Source organism: Nomia melanderi, chromosome 3 (genome assembly GCF_051020985.1).
Source record: "Nomia melanderi isolate GNS246 chromosome 3, iyNomMela1, whole genome shotgun sequence".
Classification (NCBI taxonomy): Eukaryota; Metazoa; Arthropoda; class Insecta; order Hymenoptera; family Halictidae; genus Nomia; species Nomia melanderi.
In genome coordinates, this window is record NC_135001.1 from 12687432 (window position 1) to 12709801 (window position 22370).

At 32.3% G+C, this 22370-nt stretch overlaps 2 protein-coding genes across 4 annotated transcripts; one reads left to right on the forward strand and one right to left on the reverse strand.

Annotated features, from left to right (window-relative positions):
• The first annotated feature begins 740 nt into the window (after window positions 1-740).
• LOC116428079 (beta-glucuronidase) lies at window positions 741-20413 on the forward strand. 3 transcript variants are annotated; one of them, XM_076366297.1, is made up of 12 exons: window positions 771-911; window positions 3125-3401; window positions 11363-11542; window positions 12114-12212; window positions 12635-12811; window positions 13823-14055; window positions 16063-16342; window positions 17554-17828; window positions 18303-18564; window positions 19014-19202; window positions 19755-19893; window positions 19971-20413. In XM_076366297.1, exons 3-12 carry the CDS (start codon window positions 11375-11377, stop codon window positions 20150-20152), a joined length of 2004 nt encoding a protein of 667 aa, XP_076222412.1. In that variant the 5' UTR covers window positions 771-911; window positions 3125-3401; window positions 11363-11374; the 3' UTR covers window positions 20153-20413. The 3 variants fall into 3 exon arrangements, with proteins under 3 accessions (XP_031835054.1, XP_076222412.1, XP_031835056.1); XM_031979194.2 differs by lacking the exon at window positions 3125-3401 and having other exon boundaries at window positions 741-911; XM_031979196.2 differs by lacking the exons at window positions 771-911; window positions 3125-3401 and adding an exon at window positions 10726-10795.
• Window positions 20414-20555: 142 nt separating this feature from the next.
• Window positions 20556-22073, reverse strand: LOC116428081 (zinc finger HIT domain-containing protein 3). The gene is made up of 2 exons (XM_031979198.2): window positions 21665-22073; window positions 20556-21333 (listed from the first exon to the last, which is right to left on the reverse strand). Exons 1-2 carry the CDS (start codon window positions 21733-21735, stop codon window positions 20997-20999), a joined length of 408 nt encoding a protein of 135 aa, XP_031835058.2. The 5' UTR covers window positions 21736-22073; the 3' UTR covers window positions 20556-20996.
• Window positions 22074-22370: the final 297 nt, after the last annotated feature.

Below are 22370 nucleotides of genomic sequence, written 5' to 3' on the forward strand. Positions count from 1 at the left end.
ACATTTCTACCAATATTGTACACATAAATATAATTCAAATGTTATATGAACGGTAAGTAAATACCTACTTACATACTAAACGTACCACGTCCGGTCAAACAATCGATACTCCGAAATTTAAAAAATGCTATAGTTCTCTGTTCTCGTTAAAATAAATGAAAATATATAATCCTTTTCCTATTATTCAAAAGTTACTTTGTACATTGTTTCCGTATTAACACTAGATTTACGGAACTCGTAAATTCGACGGATATTGAATTTTTGAAACATTACTTCGCGTCAGTGTAAGACGACTTTGATTCACACAATTCTGCTAGTACACATTGCGATGCTCCGTTCTTGACGCTCTAATTCCGCGATCTATATGAACGAACGTTCTTCTAGGAACACTGAAATAAAGTGTAGAATAAATATCCGTAAATCTAGTGTTAAATCAGCAATTGCTTATACGCCTTCTACAAAAGTGCGATCGGTAGCTAAAATGTCAGTACATTTAGTGTCAAATGAGAAACACATAAAAAATTACGTGTATCAAAACAAGAAACGCTTGTAAAATAAAACTGCAGCCACCTACCAGTGCGTATCACTGCGTTAAACAAGAAAAGCTCGAACTTCAGTTCCAAGAAACGTTGGCATAGCTTGACGAAGCCACTGCCACCGACGTAAACAAGAAAACGCATGCCGACTCAGCTCTTCGCTAAATCGGTTATCTCGTATCAAGCGAATCATAGAACGACAACAGAAACACAAGGGAAAGACGCCTGAGCCGCGGAGATAAAGCGTCGAAGCGTGTGCATGTGAAGAATTCAAATAGCGTCATCGTGATAACGCAGTCTTGTGCGCGAGATAGAGGAAGCCGAGCCGAGCGGCGCGGCGCGGCGTGCGAGAACCGCGGAAACATACTTAGCCAGGTAAGGAATACCTAGTACAAGTGTCAACGAACTAATCTTTGTTTGCACGGAATACTAATTCGAGGTGCACACCGTCGGCCGAGCCACCTGCGGCTGCCCCCGCGTCTAATTCCGTCTAAATCACCGTGGAAATTGTTGTTGCGTGAACCGCGTGTAATTAGGGTGAATTGGACGCGACTGAAATGTGACAAACGTGATTCGTTCGCTTCCCATATACGCGGCTGACCTAAAAACTTCTTAACTGACCGCGACAAGTACCAAACAACTTCCTCTAATCAGTGAAATGGTAAATAATTGTAAGCAGGCTCACTGTATGGAAAGCGCGCGAAATATTGCGAAAATAACGGTGTACAGGCTGACCTGTTTTAGTCTACGAATGGAATTATCTTCGGAACTATTCATTACTCGATCTTTTCGCTGCGTATTTTCGAAACGTGAGCATTCATTAAAGCGTATTAGTATTACAATTGATAATAGGAGAATAATATTTAATTCGGACTCGGAAGAAATAAGTGATATTTATATTTGTTAATTTCTATTTGAAATCTTCATCGCGAGTCTGACACGATATTGTAGGGCAATGTGTTAAATTAATATAGGAAACTCTGTACAACGATACGCTTCAATATTGCGTGGTCCGTGCTGTGAAAATTATGGTTTGATGAAGTACAAATATTTATTGAATGAATATGAAGGTGGTGATTTTTATCATTCATTTGTAGAATGTTCAAATTTGAATTAGTACATTGCAGTTAACATGCTACTAAAGTAGTTAATCGTTTAAGCAAACACTATTCAATATAGTAAACAATATTGCAATCGCTATTTCTATAATTGTGTATTTCAATGTTTCTTAAGTTAATGCATTGAGCAAAGAAAAATTGGGAATGTTTGAGTGGCTGATTAAGCTGAATATTTAACTGTTGATGATAGTAATACACAATAAGAACGATAATAAACCAAAACGAAGTTCTCTGCGTTATAAAGCTCGAGTAATAATATTGATCCCATCTTTATTAATTGTAATGAAACAGAATGTTCCCAACGCGAAGTAAAGAACGGAAAGGATTGTAAAAAAAGATAAAGTGAACATGTAATGACTGCAGGTAACAAATTGCTTTTAAAATTGTGTTCTAACAGGTAGTTTGCGTCTATGGACTGTGGAATTGTATACATTGCAAGATATATTATTTTTCTTTCATTAAAAAATTTTTATTCAGTTTAAATTTTCCGACATCGTGAATCTACTCGTAGGGGATAACGAGCTAAATTGGTAATGCATCATTCAATAATGATAAATATTAATGTGTTATAATCTATATTTTTTTCTCAAAAATTGAATTTCTAATATATTTTTAAATGTTTAAATTACTTGTGCAGAAAGTTACTTACGATTAACGTAGGTATTTTGCACGTAGCTAGTGCGAAGTAAAGATCGCGCGAATGGGTTAAATTCTGGAATTCGAAATCTGTTTTATCGATAGTTAGCACATACAGCTCTCCATTTTCTGTGTTTCCCCAAGATAAACTTTGCGTTCACCTAAAGAATTCCTATCCTATTTTCGAGGGGAAAATCAAAAGTGTAAACAATATTTTTGTATCTTCGGAATTACCTTACCTTCAGAACTAAATTCGTCAACGTATTTCTCATATTATTTTTCCCTAAATATTTCATTTTGTATTAAACATTCACGGAGAACGTAAAAATATGAAGCAATTAAATAATTTTTCTACATTCTCTACACTTTCTAATTTCTCCAAATTTTCTCCAATTTCTCTGAATTTCACAAATTTCCCTACAATTTTTCTAATTGTTCTAATTTCTGTAAATGTCTCTAGTTTCTCTGGAATTTTCAAAATTCTCTAAACTTTCTAATTCCTCTAAATTTGTCTAACTCCCCTAAATCTTTCGAAATTTCCTAAACCCCCTAAATTCTTGGAAATTTCCAAACTCCTCCAAAATCCTCGAAAGTCTCTACGTTTCCTGCACTCGCTAAATTCCGAAAATTCGTCTACGCGTTAAGACACCGTCCGGTTCGAGAACCTCCCCCGCAACAGCGAGCGGCGCGCGAAAAACGAAGAGCGTTATCGAGGCACGGCGCGTTGTTTACGGCCGCGGGCCGCGGACACCCGGTATATAAGAGCAGCCTAGTCGGCTGGCGAGGCCCAGAGTGCAGTCTGATGGGATAGGTATAACCGATTCTCTGGTCTAGTGGCGTGTAAGATCTCAACAGGAGAGAACGTGCCAAGTTTTAACAACGCGGTGTTACGATGCCGCGTTGACCGCGGCCGGAAACAGAGAAAACCGCCGCAGAACCGACCACCTTCCTTTTGTCCGGGCAACTCGTGAACGAACCGCGCGAACAAACGAAAATCCGCCTCGAAAAGAAACCAACAAAAAAAAAGTAACGGGCGAGGAAGAGAATCGTTCCGTCCGTCCGTGATGCGAGGAACTCATCCGACAAACCTTCGGGCCTGACACTTGCACAGGTGAGTGAGAAAACTACCGATAATTTGGGTCCTCGGTCGATCGAAAAATCACGAGAAAAATAGGTGTTCCCTTTGTGCCACAATCACCGAAAATAGAAGATTGTTATTGTCAACAAGGGTTTCTTTAACTCTTTAATAGGAGACAATTGTGTTGTTAGCGAAACTTTTTTACTATCTATTGAATATAGAAGTAGAGTTTACAATTGGGAATGTTTTAACATTGATTGTACCAGAAAAATGACTGGTTTCAGTTTTCTTATTTTGCAATTGTTGATATTTAGAAGGAATTAAATATCCGAAATGATTTGAAAAATAAATAGTTTGATTTGAATGATATAATGAGTGTGTTGAAGGGATCAACAGGAATTTATTGTTACAATTATTATAAATATTACATGTCAGTGATATTAAATGTTTAGTAGTTCTAGTGGTTTGTTATATCTTTAGAGGTGTTGGTTTATGAATTCCATTGAAAATGAACTGCAAAAGATCAGTTGACTTATTTCTGCAGAGATGAATATGAGATTGATCAGTTTCAAATAATGTTTTTGAAATATTCAAATGACGCTGTTAAAATCACAGAAATTTATTCAGAAATTAAGAAAATGATTCAGGAAATTTGTCTCGGAATCAAAAGATTAAAATATTCCTCATTCCTAATTTCTAATTATTTATTCGGTTCTAAAATGACATGAACTAACTGCAACTAAGTCTTTGGTGACTTTGCTACTCCGTATTGATTAATGATTAGAAATAGTAGTTCGTGATTCAATGGATCGGTGGGTTGTAACTGTTATTGGTGACGTGAAAATCAATCATATTGAATAGTAACATAAATAAGTTCGACTGAAACTATGAACACATTGCGATTTTGAATACTTAAGTATTCCTTATTTCAAATGTGCATAATTGTGACACATAAGAAACCATTTCTGGTTAATTCAACATTAGGTTTACGGAATGCGTCAATTTGATGCATACTGAATTTTGTAAACATTACTCGGTAAACGTTCATGTCGGTTTTAACTGCTACAATTATACGAATACGTATCCTAATATGTAATCTACTTTCGAATTCCTAATTTCCAACATTTTAACGAACAAACATCAATTTTTCTAGGAACAGTAGAATAAACCGTATTATAAACATCCGTAAACCTAGTGTTAAAAATCCATGATTGTTATTTCACTGCTAGGTGAAGTTAACAGTAGAAAACAAATATTAGATATATCCGAAAGAAAGTACGTTACGACTCAATATTTTAGGTAACCGGGGTTTGCAAAAATGTTGTGCCTTAAACGAAGAAATGTTTCATTGACCTCACGATCTGACGAGTGGTTTAATAAGTTTTCTGACCCTAGTCGCGCTACCAGAACAGGATTTCGATGGGATTTCACTGATCACTGTTAACCACGCATGAATTTTTCTCTGCGATCGTTGAATGATATAATTGTATTTAACCTTGATCAGGCCGAGGATTTCTAGGAATCGATATTAACTTTACTGTGAGTTTTTTAAGGACTGTGAATCTTAGAGTACTTATACCGTATAAATGTTTTTTATAATGTACATTAAACAAAAACATTTTTAATTATTTTAATAACAATTTAAAAATAATAATTTACATCTTAAGAAAATCTATTGTAGCTTCATTTCATTTTTAATGTGAAATACATACTTGAAATGAATAGTAATAAAGCTAAGATATCATCTGAATTTGTTCTAAAATTCATGTATAAAAATTTAAGTATTTCTGTAAATTAAATTTATAAATTAAAGTTTCGTAGATTGGACATGATTAAATAACAATAACAATGAAAATTATATTTAGATTGCTCACTATTTATTACTTATTAAATTAATAAATGTGGAGTAAATTTAAAGTACAAAACGGAAGTTATTTATGATTCAATATACTATGAAGAATTGATTTCTTATTAAATTGCTCAATAAAGATGAAACTTCATTTATACTGTACGCATCGGGTATACATAGAACTTATGAAAGGATATATCCTTAAATACATCATTTCGCCTTCGAATAGAGTAATTATTACATTAAAATGGTCCATTTATTATCGGCTTTATTAAGTACTGCTATGCATGAAATAAAGGTTTATAACAGTGTCTCAGTAAAAACGTGACACGACTTTAAACATTACAGAAAAACTTCTTACCCAATTTGATCATATTACTCTCTTAAATCAATTAAAATTATGGCCGATTAAAATCAAAATTGCAGGTGTGAAAGATTTCCTTTAATGGAGAAGTGAGTATTTTGTGATAAAATTCCCGTGCATCTTAACTAAAAGTAATACAACCCAAGACGTTTACTGAGAATATCAGTTATAAAGAGAATCGTATAAACGTCTCAATTTATCAATCTGTTTTATAAAACAATGTAACCGAGTGATGAATACTGACTGAGGGATACTTCTGACTTAAAAAGTTTTGTTCGCTTGAAAATTGAAAATTAATTTTATAATCAATAGTATCAGAAATAAGTGGTAATTAATTTGAACAGTACATTTATCGCTGAAAATCAGTTACATTATAAAATAATTGATTTGAAAATAGTAACGTACATAATGTTTAATTCATGTTTACATATATTAATTGCAAAAAGTTTGCTGCAATCAAATTTATGTTTATCGTTGGTCAATCGTTGGACTTGTATTGTAAATATTCTACTGTGGAATGGCTTAAGTTTGTAAATATTTTCTACAAAATAAAATAAAACTTATTAAAAAATGCTATTGTTATATTCATGTTAGATATTATATATGACTTAACAGCTCTTTTTTCCTTCCATATGATTGTTATTAGACCTTTAATTTTAGATAAAAATTTAGATGAAAATCTTCGAGAGAAATGGAATGTTAAATGCAAAAAGACAAACATTTGCGGCATTCGTTGTTCGTCGGTTTTAATCAAGGTTTAAACGCTACCAAAGTTGCTACAAATATTTGAACAGACCACAGCGAGATTTTATCGATGATTGGACAGCTCGAAAGTGGTTTGCGCAGTCCACAGAGGACAATTTTGGTTTAAATAATTTTTCATTTTCTTTCTAAATGAAAAATCTGTTAACACAATCTTGCAATGAAAAGAAAAGGCTATTGAATGAAATGCAGTATCCAATATAAATACACTGACATCACAAACAATTTATTAGAATCTATTGAATAGAGTAGAAAGTTTTTTCTATTCTTTGAAGAAATTTAAAGACTATTTTAGATTTTACTAGTTCAATCTTCATCGAATTATGTCTTTCCCGTTTTACACAACAACTGTGATCCACTTTCCAATATTTATTCGCTTGAAATATTATTTTATTCATGTATCAAACATTAACAAGGAGAATCGTTAGTAAAAATTTTGGACACTAACTCTAATAACATTTTTTCAATATTTTACAATTTTAGGAATTTTCTATATCGTAAAAACAAAAATGAAAGCTAAAAATTTCGCGGATGGTCTTTGAAGTATTTATCTACGTACATTAATTTATAGTATTATTACGTACTTTGATATATCTACGTTTCTCTATATCATTAATCTAGAACAGAAATGCCAAAGTTTATATTTCTTTTGTAATTTCCATATAACAATACAAAATATTACTGATAATTATATACGTAATTCAGTGATCTACGATTAATATTAAATACTTTCACCGCAAGCGGTCAAATGATCGGTTTTAAAATTTAATTGAGAATTCTCAATTTTTTTCTTTCATTTAACAGTTTATTTTTCAATTTTTGTCTTTCCTTTTGTTTCCGTTCCCACTGAGAAAAGTTGATCGTCCAACTTGTTTATTTTTATTTCGTAACCGGTTATTGGACTGGTTACTTTAACACTAGGTTTACAGAACGCGTTAATTTGGCGCATATTGAATTTTATAAACATTATCTAATAGTCTATTTTTGAATACTTAATTTTCAAGACCTAAACGAACGAACATCAATTATTCAAGGAACGATAGAATGAACCGTATGATAAACATTCGTAAACCTAGTGTTAATGTTATACACACTGGCCTAGCGATAACGCAGGATTTTTCTCTACATATATGCATGTTCTACACATTGATGTGTAATTATAAACGAGAATCTTCGGTTTCGTTGGATTTTTAGTTGTCGTTAAAGTGTATATGACAAATATTCAATCAAAATACACTGTTTTACGAAAATGTATAAGGTTTTTCATATTTTCTTTAACTGCTCATTCTTCGGTGGCAAGCAACTAAGAACCGTATTCATACTTTCAACGGCTAATATTTAACCAGCGTGTAACGTGTTAACCACTTAACTGCGTTCGACGAGTATACACGTCATTTTAAAATGCAAAATAGTAGTCGTGTTTTTAACGATAAATTATTCATTTTTCCAGATAAATGTGTAATTCTTCTTCGTTTTGCTTTAGCTGTCCGTTAGAATATACTATAGATTCATGTGCTCTGCGTTTGGCAAGCATACGCTTTATTATTTGATTTTATTGCGCGCACAATCAGAGATTCTGCAAACTAAATTCCTCAGTTAACTTGTTAAGGGCCAACCCGTTTCTGTTTATTCCGAATCGACTTTGCTGTGTCACGCGTCTCTCGGTGAACGTTTAGGAAAAACTGCGTGTGCTTTTCCGGGAATGCATCGATGCGATCCGCCGGGGCATCGTTCCCGCCGCAATACAATGCGACAGCCACCAATTGTTAAATTCACGTGGTGTCTATTCGAAGAATTAGGGCCAGCGGCGATACTGCACATGTGCGACACGAGGAAACGATTTGATGCTTTGGGAAGGGAAGTCTGCTCTCGTAGGAGGGCACCGTGCCAGGAAGCCGATATTGCTGCACCCGACACCCTACAGGATACACATGAAATACACCTCTGTTTGGACCGGGTCAACAAGCACCCGAATATTATTGATTACGTTTTCGCCACTCGTGAAGGCGGCCACTTCCTTTATTAGGTTGCCGTGCGAGTGCTGCCATTTTTCCCTCGAAACCGTCTCTGGAAGCGGGAACCGTGTAGGGTGAAAGAAACTGTGTGTTTGCATCGGGGATTGAAAAGGTTCGAAAATAACTGTTTAAAACTGTTATATGTCAATTTCGACTAAAACAGTTCTGAAGAACCGAAATCAATCATAACTGTATTCGGTATATCGGTTCTGAGCTATATCGGTTTCGGCTCCGATTCTTTGGAATCGATGTCATATCGGTTCTGATTGCTATTTTTCGGTTTTTGAAACAGTTATGAACTGATTCTATAACTGCTATTTTTCGGTTCTTGAAATAATCATGAAGAACCAAAATGAATAACCGAAAAATAACGGTCATAGAACCGTTTCTGAAGAACCGGAACCGAAACCGATATAGCTAGTTAATAACAGTTAACTTGGATTTTTCGGTGAAGTTTTATTAGAAAGTATAAAAATACAGTTGCTGATGAAAAAATTAGGGCCACCATTAACGTCATCTTTGAGAAGACCAGCAATAAATCAGTAATCTGATTCTTGTCTGGTCGTTTCGTCATATTAATCTTTTATAACTAAGGCTTCATTTCTTTGCTCAATTCTTGATCTTTACCCTTTGCACTCCAGAGCTGGCTCTCAGTCGCCAATCGATTTGACGAGATTGTAAAGTTAGATATTTAATATTAAACCTTGTATAATGCTTTGATATATCAAATATTGGAATAATATAATTTTGTTCCTCAATTTATGTGCAATTTCTCGTTAAGTTGCTTTCCGAAAATGTTGTCTGTATCTCATCAGAAAATATTGAGTATTTCCAGTGAAACACTCTGGAGTACAAAGGGTTAACAATACAACGAAGAAATTATTAGTAAATTACCTTTTGAGCTTCCAATATTACGATTACCATGACAAGTGTGGCATAAAAACTATGGTGGCCCTAATTTTTTGATCAGGGACTGTAGAAGTATAGACAGTATTGAATAAGGTAAATGTCATATAGTCTAATTCCCATTTGTTAGCTTTTGAAAAAAGGGCTGTTGTGAAATGTTCTTGGGTTAATTAATCGACTTTTCGATTACGAGTGCTTCACAAAAAAATTGATTTTAAAGTTACAAAGCTTTGCAAGTGAAAACAGACACTCCTGCTTACGCGATGACGAAAATCGTATTGAGTAGGTTAGTAGTTGCCTTGATCAGCAGCGGTAGATGATACAGTGTTAAATATTAATAGTACATTTTCTGAAATGAATATAGCCTTGCAATTTCTTCGAAGCTGCAAATTTGTTTAATGCGACACGACTTTTCAGTCGTCTCAATAAGTTACGATTCAGAGGTAATGCACAAAGAAACAAAAATTCCATGGCTAAGATAGTAAGTATATTTGTACACCAATGATCGATGCGGTAACCAAACATTGAATAGCAACACGTTATGTGACAACCCACAAAAAAACCCATTCATAATTGGTCAAAGTTTCTCCACTGATGTTGCGTCATTAAACGCAAAGAAAGAATTTTGGTACTCGAAATATAAGAAGCGCAATAAAAAAAATATACAGAAAAATTTTGTTAGTCAAGGTTCACTTTCAAATTTTGTAATAAATATAAAGACTAGAAACTGATTATAGATCCATAGAAATTTGTTTTCAAAATAAATTTAAATCAATATTTAATATGATAAAATTAATTCCATTGATCACATCATTTCTTTGAAAAGAATGCCTGGGCCATTATAGAACAACAAAAAATAAGTTAAGCCGTTTATCTAAGAAATATCATATACCTGTCTCTGTTTGTCGAAGCATTTTGAAGTGAAACAGACAATACACGTTTGATGTTAATATCTACTTACGCACTATTGACATAGTTTCTTTTAAATTTCTGTTGTTCACGGAAATTTACATATTATCTGAGGCCGACATAATGCTTTACTGAAATATCTCGTTGAACGCTTTTCAACACTAAACGTGCCGTGACTGGTCAAATGGCCGGTTTTAAAATTTGATTTAAAATTCTACATTTTTTCCGTGCATTTATCTTTATGTTAATTCTTATATTGTTCTATTAATCAGATTTTCAATTTTTGTCTTTCCTTTTGTTTCTGTTTCTAAGGAACATTACCTTTCTTTAATAACCGTTTAATTACAGTAGGCATACGTGTATATATAAAGTGCCGATACATTTAATGTTAAAAATGTTCGTTTATTATATTTCTTGCATTTGCATACAGTGTAGATCGAAATAAAAATTACTTTGAAGTACTTAAGTGCAAAGTTCGGTATAAAATTAGGCTAATCTTGTTTTTTTTATTGCTAATCCGGCCAGGTACTGATACTACCAAGTAATGTTAAAGTACCGAGAAATATCAGTTGTACATTGCAAGTGACCGACAACGCAACGTACATTTTGTCACAGTCGCCAGGTAAAAATACGCATATATCGTTTCAAAAGAGAAAGGAAGATAGAAATTAGTTCGTTCGTTATCATTTTTTCTACAGTAAAACTTTTGAATTTGAAAGATTCTTAATATCTTAAAAAGAGAACATACTAATTACAAGAAGATACTTAAATAACTCTAAACTACTAATATTTTATTGGATGTTATGTTATAATCATTAACACTACACGTACCGACACTTTGTATATACCTATACTTACTATAATTAGTTAAATAACTGGTTACAAAATAAAGGTAAACAAGTTAAATAATAAATATTTCTTATTGGAAACAGAAGCAGAAGAAACGGCAAAGATTGAAAAATTGGTTAATCAGGTAATACGGGAATCGATTTAATGTTAAATGAACGAAGAAAAACGGAGAATTTTCAGTGAACTTTTAAAACCGATTTGAACATCGGTTACATCATTTTTTTACATCATTTGAACCGTTCGCGGTACGTTTAGTGTTAACAACTGACAATGATAAGTATTATCAATGTATTTCAAGGAGAAATTGCTCCTTCAACGAAGAAAATGTATCTTGTTTCAGAACTAAGGAGGAATGTGGCGTTTAGTTTTTCTCTTAATTGGCGCCGCGATGGCCGGAGAATCGGGTCCCGAAATTGAATATCCCGAAATACCCATAGAATATTCACCTTTGCCGCGGGAGGAAGATGCACCCTCGCCTCTTCCTGGAATGCTTTATCCGCGTGAAAGTGAATCGCGAGAGGTAATTGCTTTCTATACTGTTGCGATCATTTATGTAGAAATATTAAGTAGTAACGTAAATAAGTTCGGGTGCAACATTTAATTTACATAGTTAGTGTTATCCACAGTCAATGAATATATAATAGGTACTTCGGTACAACTACGTATTATGCACGTATAATCTAACTACATAATTCAATGTAGTTGCCAACGACTCTATTAGGTTGATGCAATTTAAAGAAAAAACAAAAAGAAGTTCGGTTACATATATGAACATACTCGAATTCTAATAATATAATTATGACTTGTTGCAAGTGCGCGTTAGTTCTAGTCAACCTAAAATCACCACTGTTAATTATCACTACTGCATGAATCTATAATAATACAAGAAAACATTGAATATATCTGAACAACAATATGTTACAACCCAATACGTGGATGTATCGCGTATACAATTTGATTAGATAAACGAATGATCATTTTAGTGAATTAAAATGCAACAGCTTTCAAACTTAAGATACACGCTGTATTAAGATCTAATGTGTATACCGTGAAAGCAAAAGTTTTCAGTGATTGAAGTTAACTTTTCTTAGATGAAAACTCTAGACGGTATGTGGGATTTCGTTGTTTCCCCAACGGGAGATTCACTCAGGGGCTACAAAGAGGCGTGGTTTGCGAACGATCTGTCCAAGGTAAGATTAAACAAATGTCGAATAAATATTTATTAGTGACTTCTCAAACTTTTAAGTTCACTGAGACTATAATCCAGTTATTTAAGAATTAATGAATTGGTATTCAATAAAATAATCGTACAAAACTGCAGTAGCAATAATTGAATAATTCGAGAATCAGTTAAAAATGCAAACAGAAAGTATAACGAATTTATTTAAAAAACAAAACACCATAACAAGTTGAATCTACTATTACATTAAATGAACATTGATATGCATAATAAATTTTTGATATTTCATACACTCACGACTTTTCAAGGACTGATTCGTTTCTTCATTAACTCTTATCACTGCTGATAATAATCAAAATCTCCAACTTCGATCAGATTTTTCTTGCTCGAGTACTTTCGATTACCATTTTACTTTACCATATGTTTCCATAGGTAGGAAAAGTGATGCAAATGCCAGTGCCTTCGTCCTACAATGACATTACCACCTCGAGAGAACTTAGGGACCACGTCGGGGCTGTCTGGTACCAGCGATCGTTCTTCGTCCCTGCTTCGTGGCGGGAGCAGAGAGTTTTCGTCAGGTTCGGTTCGGTGAATTACCTCGCGCAGGTGGTAAGTATTTCAAATATTTGTTTTATTTTAATATTAACGGCAAAACAAGATTTCTTTAAGGCCAGAATTTTCACTGAAGTTTTAAAACCATAGATGTTCATTAAGCCTATTCGAAATTTTCTTGATAAAGAAAGTGGGAAATTCGCATGGACATCCGCAGTTCAGCGATGTTTAAAACATGTACAGTGTATCGACCAGTAACTGGTTACCGCGTGATTTAACTTGATTCGCGACCTAACTACGTAATTTAACTATAGCCGGATAAAGGGGGTCAAAAGTGCCCTTAAGTCAAATTGGATTAGCGATCAACTGTTCGATAGCTTGTCTAGCTTTCAACCAAGTTCCAGCCTTTTATCATGACTGGAGGGGTTGTATAATAGGGAAACATCGTATTATCCACCATGAATCAAAGATGATGTTTCACGTCTCCTTGTATTTTACACGATAATTAAATAAATAAATAAATAAATAAATATTCCAAATCATATGGTACATTTATTTAATAAAAAAGGTATACAAATCTCAATGTATAAATTACTTTATTTTTGTTGTTAATTAAGTTACGAAGCTGTTGCGAATATTATATGCGCAATCAATTGCAGAACTTGATATTGATATAAAGTTACATAACATTATAACCGGAGATATTTATTTTTATATTAATATTTCACAAATTTAGGCAATTTTCATTCTACTGTTCTCACCGTTGAGTAAAAACACTTTTTCAATTGATGTCCGTAAATCTAGTGTTAAGGTATTATTAATAAAGTAACTGAATAAATCTCAAATTGAAAAGTATGCTCGAAAAATGGAGAACAAGACTAATTCGACAAATATTTGCACCAAAATAATGGTACTGGAAATGGGAAATGTGGTTGGATCAAGAAAGATTTAACGAAAGCAATAGAATTTAATCGGTTCGACTTTGTCTGTCGAAAAAGGACACGGTTCATCATTGTTAAAATCTATACAAGTCGTATACAATCCCCGCCTCGTTTTTGTACATTTCAGTGGGTAAATGGCGGGCTAGTGACCAACCATGAAATGGGTCATCTGCCATTTGAAGCGGAGATATCTACCTATTTGGTGTACGGCGGTAAAAATCGGATAACGGTCGCAGTGGATAATACGTTGCTGCAAACAAGCGTGCCGCAGGGCAGAATCGTCAACACCGCTGTTGACAATGGCACTGTGCACGTGCAAAGTTACACATTTGATTTTTTTAATTACGCCGGTATCCATAGGCAAGTAAATGTATATCTACGCTGCTACTAATAGATTTTGAAACTTTATGTCTCTTATATAAACGAATGAAGCAACAAAATAATGCTCCAACTCCTATTTCTGGGTTCTCGAGAAAAGAAGCTTTTGTAAAATATTGTTGGATTAATTAAATATTAATGTTACAATATTGTTGATACTGTTATATGTTAAATCATGAAAAATGACATGTTGTTAGTAGATAGTATTAGTGATAGTAATTATTGTTTATTATTAATAGTAATAATTGTTATTATCGATAAGTATTATTGATAAAGCTTCAAAAAAAGCTTCTTTTCCTCAAGAACTGAAAAATAGAAGTTAGGCCACCATTGTTCAAGGTCACTAAAATATTTACGATAATCTATTGTTATTTTCATTGAAATATAATATTAGCTAGTTCAATGAGAATTACAATATCGTACTACTTAAATAACATTTTTTATTTCGTTTATATCCATACGGAAAAACAATACAAGATGACGTACAAAATCAAACATGGAAGATCGTAGAAAGTGTTAGTAAAACAATATGCGACGCTCGTTAAATAGTGTCGATAGAGCATCACAAAAGCATAACGGTTCGTCCCGTTAACCCAGGTGTCCGCATTTTTCGAAAATTTCCCGTTCTCTGAACCGTCAAAAATTTCTCTGTGTCGAACAGATCGTCATCAGTACTATTGTAACGGACAAAAGTAAACTATCAGTGCAAAACGATCAAATTGTCGAAGGAAAGAATTCTCCCGCTTCCGGTTATCAATAGACCGCGGATCTTTACATTCAGTATTCAAATTAATTCAGTACTTTCTCATTTAATCAATTCCAAATCTATTTCAAATTCAAACAATTCTTTGCTATTTTACGATTCTTTATTTTTGCCTCGGAAACGGGATAAAATTAAAGAAAGTAAATGAAGCATATTTTGATAATTTAGATATATTTAATTAATAAACAATAAATTAATTTAAAAGTTGTTCTCAATATCATTTATAGCGAAACTAACTGAAATTAACAGTGGCTGAAGCTAACTTAACGAAAAATCACACATAAATTAATAAGGAATATAGCAATTTTATTTCAGTATTTGAAATATTTATACATTACACGGAGCTTAATATTAAATATCAAATTTTATAATTTTGCTATGTCGAATCAAGTAGCGACTGAGAATCGCTTCTCGAGTGCAAAAGGTTAACACATTGCGTACTGGTAACGAGAAATCTCGTTTTTAATAAAGACACTTAGATATGCAACTTTGCTAATTACCAGAGCATTAAAAGAAATATTCAATTTGATTCGAATTGATTATCTATTTGAAATATAGTACATAACAATATATCTGAGTTTTTCTATGTATAATGATGTGAATTGATCTCACTGAAAATTGTCAGTCGCAATTCAGTTTTCCGAAAATTAACCGGTACGCAAAGTGTTAAAGTTCCGCAGTCTAGTCATTGACCCACTGCAGATCAATTATATCCACGTAGGTATGCTTTTAACTACCTAGCCAAAAAGACGGCAAGACAGTAAGTAGCGAGAAACTAGCTTACTGTGTTACTCAATTGTAAAAATTAACACGTTCGCTGTCGGAGTTCGTTTCAGTGACGATCTCCTCAATTGTATTCTATTCAAACGAAAAAGGCTTCTAAAGAAAATACTGGAAAAACGAAAGGGAAACGAGTCTGTTACAGCAACTGTACAGTAAATCTAGTATTAATACAGTAGAATAAAACAGTTCAGTATCCAAATATCAAATTTTGCATAACAAATATTGTATTAATATATGAAATATTGCAGTAGAATATTTGTATTCCTTAGTTTATGTATGATTTCTCTTTATACTGAATGTAAAAGATGCCGATATTTCTTCAAAAAATCCCGAATACTTTCGGTTAAAAAGTTTCCGCATGCAAAGGGTTAATAATGGAAACAAATGGAACAACAGACGCATTACGTGTATGGAACGCTAACAAAGAAATTCCTACCTTACAGGCCCGTTTTACTACACACAAGACCGCGTGTGTATATCGAAGATATCACGGTAAGAACAGAATTAATTGGTGATGTAGGTATCGTGAAATTCATCGTTCAACCGGCCGGTTTACACGAGCACGAAATTCCGATCTGCAGAGCGAGCCTGCTCGATGCCGAGGATACTCTAGCTATAAAGGAGCCAGTTTATGGATTCTCCGGTACCCTGAAAGTGCCATTCGCTAAACTCTGGTGGCCTCGGGATATGAGCCCTAACCCAGGTTATATGTACACGTTAGAGGTACAGTAAATATTACGTTATCCTACAATAATAGTACATTGATTGCTCTGAATTGGGTCCACAGAAATCTAATTTATAACCCTAGATTATTACTAAACTGTATACATATATCGTTTTTGCTAATATCTTTGACATGAATAAATTAGACTATATAATAATGTAACAAATTGAACGGTATAAATGTTTTTTATTTTGAGAGAATAGTAATATAGGGTTAGTGATTCCTGTATTAATCGAATATAAATTGGTAGTATTTGTACTGGTTTTTACTAAAATTGAGAAATTTCATTTGAGCTTGTAATTTATTATATTCCGAAATGACTTGTATTGTGGGATTAAGAGATGAATATTGGAATGATCTTCTTTTCTTTTCAATCTATGTGTTAATGTTGAGCATTTTTCGTTTGATAGGAAAATAATTCAGAATGAAGGCAAATAATTATTTGTAATTACTGTATTTAAGAGTTTAAGGCGTCTAAAGACTGTAATAATGAATTAGATCATCTTCGTATATAATTCAGACTGAAGAATTTCGTTTAAACACTTTAGAACAGCTTTTAGAAAAACACTTTTTGTATTCATTCTTTACTTCAGTCGCGAGGAACGAAATGTTATCAACAAAAAGTACTTCAAATCCACTAGCAGTTAATTACAGACTAGTGGAGCTTAGTCATGCAATGCTTCAAGGCTGAAACCGTAATAGATAATTAATATGTTGACTAAAAATACGTTATCACGAAATTGTATGCAATTATTTGAAAATTTAATTTAAATTTACAACGAACCAAGACCGAACTATACATTATACTAAATTGTTTAAATAACATTCAATTTTTACAGTAAGTTTAAACAATGTTCGACAATTTTTTAATCCTTTCAGTATTCTCTACCTTTTTTTAATTTTACATCTTTATTCCCATTTATACACTTCACCATCTACAGAATATTTTATTTATGTTTACAGTTATTATCATAAATTGTCCTATTGAAAATACAATTGATTATAATAGCAATTCGTATTGAATTTAATATTAATCGATTTCAACTATAGGGTCTCAACGTCAACGAGTACTTTCTTTTCTTATTTCTAACGTCAGTCGTTTAATAATTCAATGTTCAACAGAGCATAGTGATTAATTTCATTTGTCTTCTTCGTTATAAGAAAAGGGAATATTGCAAATGTAATTTGTCGATAATGTTTCGTTTCTTAGGTCACCTTGACCGTTATGAATGAGACCAAAGTAGACGTCTACAGGTTACCGATCGGAATCAGAACGTTGGCCTGGACCAACACCAGTTTACTCCTTAATGATAGACCTGTCTATATGCGGGGATTTGGTAGGCACGAAGATTCAATCCTAAGAGGACGAGGTCTCGATTTGGTCACTGCTGCCAGAGATTACGAATTGTTACAATGGGTCGGTGCAAATGCTTACAGGACAAGCCACTATCCTTACAGCGATGAAATACTCGACATGGCCGATCGGTAAAGTTCATTTTTCATTCTTATTCGTCATTATCTATTATACTAACAATATAAACCCTACCATTTTTTATTAATCAGTTTTCCAATCTTTGCCTCTGTTTTGTCTCTCTTTCCACTAAAAAATATTTATCATCTAACTTATTTACCTTTATTTTATAGGCAGTTATTTGACTGGTTACAGTAAGAAAGTGCCGGTACATAAAATTTTTTAAACATTAGTTAGTAACAGTTTAAAACGAATACACATTATAAATCTCTGTTTTTGAAATTTTAATGTCCGTGATCTATGTAAACAAACATGTAATCTTCTAGGAACGATAGAATAAAGTATAGAATAAATTTCTGTAAATCTGGTGATAAAGATCAGTATAAATTATAAACGCGTAAAAATCCGCGAAGAAATGATTTCAATTGATATTAACTACAATGTGTTACGTTAAATAATTGAATGCATACTTTATTGGTCCTTTAAAGGTTGGGCTACTTAATTATCGACGAATGCCCGTCCGTGGACACAGAAAACTTTTCGCCGATTCTCCTCGCGCGTCACAAGGACTCGCTATCAGAACTTATAAGGAGAGACAAGAATCGTCCTTCGGTGATCATGTGGTCCATCTCTAACGAGCCCAGAACGCAATTACCTGAAGCCGGGGAATATTTTAAACAAGTCGCTCATCACACGAAAGCACTCGACCCTACCAGGCCGGTTACCATCGCTATGGCGCGAGCGGTTCAGGTATATAACTACAGATTGGATCAGGTTTAACACGTTGAACGTCGTAATGTTAACAAAAATTTTAATCCCCCGGTCACCCTCTCTATTTCTGTAATTTGCTGGAAGTAATATCAAATATTCATATATTATGATTGTGTATCTATCTCATCCGACTAACAAGGGAAGTTATCGAATCTGGAAATTCAAAAAATTATAAAACTTTGTGTGTAAGTAGAGTAAGTCAAGCACGACACATTGCAATTCTTTTTCCTGCCGAGTTTTACTTTGAAGGGGTGAAACGATCCCTTGAAAAAATGCTAACTTTTCTTTTGCGTTCGCGAAAAATTTACATTTTGTACGACTCAGGGGAACTAGCAATCCGTTTAGGTTTATTATATATGTTTATTATTATTATTACACATCTTAAGTATATATATTTAAGTATCTACATATGTGTAATTTACTCGTAGGAAGATAAAGCAGGTGAATATCTCGATGTGATCAGCTTTAATCGTTATAATGCCTGGTACAACAACCCAGGCCGCCTGGACGCGATTAAAAACAGGGTTATAGGAGAAGCTGAAGCATGGCATAAGAAATATAATAAGCCAGTGCTTATGTCGGAGTACGGTGCTGATACTATGTCCGGTTTACACGAGGTAAATCATTTAGCAATTACGATATTCGCAATACTACAGATTTAACGATGAATTTTATAAGTCAATTATATATTGCAAGTCCAATTTCAAATATAATTGACTAGCAATAATTATCAAAATTTAATTAATAATTCAAAAATGGATATGAAAATAAGTATCTATTTTCGCATCCTATTTCATTCAAAATCCAAATGCACATTAAAAGTTGAAGTGGATACAAAGAAAAGTATTTATACAACTTTAAATTTTACACATTTTGGAATGTACAATACATTAGCATTTTGCTAATGCTCATTAAAATATGTCTAAGGAATTCTACTATCTTCCAGGAGTATTAATCCAAAATGTAATTCCATTTTTTTGTTAAATAAAAATTGAAATGGTAAAGGTAAAATGTATCTGCTAAGCCAATATTTAAATGGCATGTTGGGATGTTTAATTTCTTAAACAGTAAAATATAAATCTATAAATCTTTTCAATATTTTATTGTTACTTTATATAAATATAAAGATATAGATGTAAATAAGTATTTCCAATTCAAACCTTTTTTAGCTTCCTGAGTATGTATGGAGTGAGGAATATCAGAAAGAAGTATTTTCAAAACATTTTGAAGCCTTTGATCAGTTAAGAAATCAAGGCTTCTTCATTGGTGAATTTATTTGGAATTTTGCTGATTTTCGAACGGCTCAATGTGAGTGAATAATTTTTGATATGAATTAAAAAACGGTTATTGAATAATTAATATTTATTAAAAAAAATTTTATTTAGCATACATAAGAGTGGGTGGAAACAAGAAAGGGATATTTACCAGAGAAAGACAACCAAAAATGGCAGCTTTTCATGTCAGAAAGAGGTACCATATTCTTCGAAAGGAGCTGGAAGGAATAGAAATACCGAGCGATCTCGAAAATTACATTTCGTTACGTCATTCCCAACATTTAGAGTTTTAAAATAAGTTTTTAATATTGTGCAATTTTTGTTAACAAATTTTCGAAGTAAATTTTTTGTTACTTGTAGATACACAAATGTTGTACAAAAATTGTTTTTTATATCCCCTTTTTTTATACATATAATTTTTATTTTTAAGAATGTTTTATTATTTTCAACAGTCAGCATAATGCGGCTTTGTTAAATGGCCAATACTGTTGTTATTGTTAATACAAAATAATTAAACTTTCATGGTCATAGACTGCCACAAAAAACAAACAAAATTTGATAAATGATTCATGAACTTAAAAAATTTAATATTATACGGAAGCAGATTTTATGTATGTCAATTGAATGCAAGGCTAAATTGTAAGAAATTGAGGAAGTGAAATGTGTCAGCAAATTTAATTAAACTATAACATAATGAGCTACAAGTATAGTAGTACAGTCTTATAATTGTTATTCACTCTTATATGTTTTAAGTAATGAAAATCATTGATGCAGACTTCTGCTGCTACAAGAATTTAGATTTTTAAGTGGTGAAAGTATCTTATTAACTAGTTAACTGTATATCTTATTAATCAGTTAATTGGAAACTAAATTCCACAGTTAACAAGATAAGGGAAGATTAAAATTAAATTTTTAAAATATATTTTCTTATAAAACAGGCATAATTAGTGCATTACAGTATTCAAAAATTAAAAATTACAAATTTTAATTGTTTTTAACTTTAATGTGCTAAGAAGTGATAGTGTTATGACATGTAAAAGTATATACACTTTTTAATGCATTCAGTTTCTATAAGTCCAGTGCAATAATATTTAATAACGTATTATTATAAATAATACATCAGATCACAGAATGTAATTAACAAGATTTATCATTTCCTGGAGGTTCCACTATCTTCAAACAAACATCTGCCATTTCCACAAATATTGGTTCAGTCATTGCTAAAGCAATAGCCTTTGTTGGATTTTCATCAGTTAGAATAGCAGACATAATATCACGTACATGTGGGTTTCTCAAAATATTTTTTAATTCTTCGCTGTAACGCAACTGTTCCAATTTTTCAATAAGCACTGTGTCTTCTGTAGGAAATTCATACGTCTTGCATTTTATTTTCTCATCATTAATAGGTTCAGTTTGTTCATTTTTTGGTTGACAATTGTTAACCTTATGTATTTTACAACAAACTGCAGAACAACTGACAAAAACAAAATAAAAAAGATTCATCAATTTTTATGTACTTATTTTTCTAATGCATAAGGTAAACATATTATTTATAAAACATAACTTTCTTGCGATTAAAGAATAATTTCATGTACTGTTAGTAAAATTCTCAAATCTGTTTAGAATTTTTAACAACCTTTTACTTCATTATGATATATGTAAATATCAATATTGTTCTTTTCAATTTTTAATAATTAAAATAATTCATCCGTTTATGCAGGTACTTAAGTATTTAATTACATATTTATGACAACTAACCACTAATATATCAAATATAAACATAACCTCTGATAAATTACACTTACTATGGCTCTTTACATGTAGGACATTTGTATGAACATTCTGTTTTTTCACAAACACAACAAACTTTTTCCATAATGCTGAAAAAATTATAATAATTTCGAAAAATATTTAATTATTTTATAACCGGTAGATTTATTAAATTACGACAGTCACTCATATTTTGTCACATGAGTAACGACGATCTTTAACAAACACATTTTAGGTAATTTTATTTTTTTTCCAAAATATATATCAACCGAAATGCTATTTATTATTAGATCTCAACCGCGTAATACAAATTATAATCAATACATTCCAGAATTATTTTAAATGATATGTTACGCACACACATTACTTGGGTATATGTACATATACAGTACTTCGTTTTCTATTATTCTACTGGAACATAGTTTTGAAGTATTAAATATAATACAAATCTTAGAATGTATATAATAATTATAAAACATATTATGTAACTTCTGTAATTAATTGCACTTTATAGCAATAATATACTTATAAATACTATATTCTTGTAAAAGTATTTCAAATTGATTAAAATTTTTAATTTGTAAGCGAACAATTATAGCAAATACACGTAATAAATATATTTAGTTATTAATTTCTGTACAATATATCCATATTAAAAAGGATATATTATCTCTTATTTAATAAAAAGTTCGAATTAATTATTCTTTCATTTCAATTTTCAATTTTTGTATAATGCGCCTT

Coding starts and splice junctions, on each gene's coding strand:
- LOC116428079 (XM_031979194.2), top strand. CDS start 11,375: ATGTGGCGTTTAGTTTTTCTCTTAATTGGCGCCGCGATGGCCGGAGAA. Junction 12,812..13,822: donor TGAATTACCTCGCGCAGGTG/GTAAGTATTTCA, acceptor TGTACATTTCAG/TGGGTAAATGGCGGGCTAGT. Junction 17,829..18,302: donor ATACTCGACATGGCCGATCG/GTAAAGTTCATT, acceptor GGTCCTTTAAAG/GTTGGGCTACTTAATTATCG.
- LOC116428081 (XM_031979198.2), bottom strand. CDS start 21,735: ATGGAAAAAGTTTGTTGTGTTTGTGAAAAAACAGAATGTTCATACAAA. Junction 21,334..21,664: donor CCTACATGTAAAGAGCCATA/GTAAGTGTAATT, acceptor TGTTTTTGTCAG/TTGTTCTGCAGTTTGTTGTA.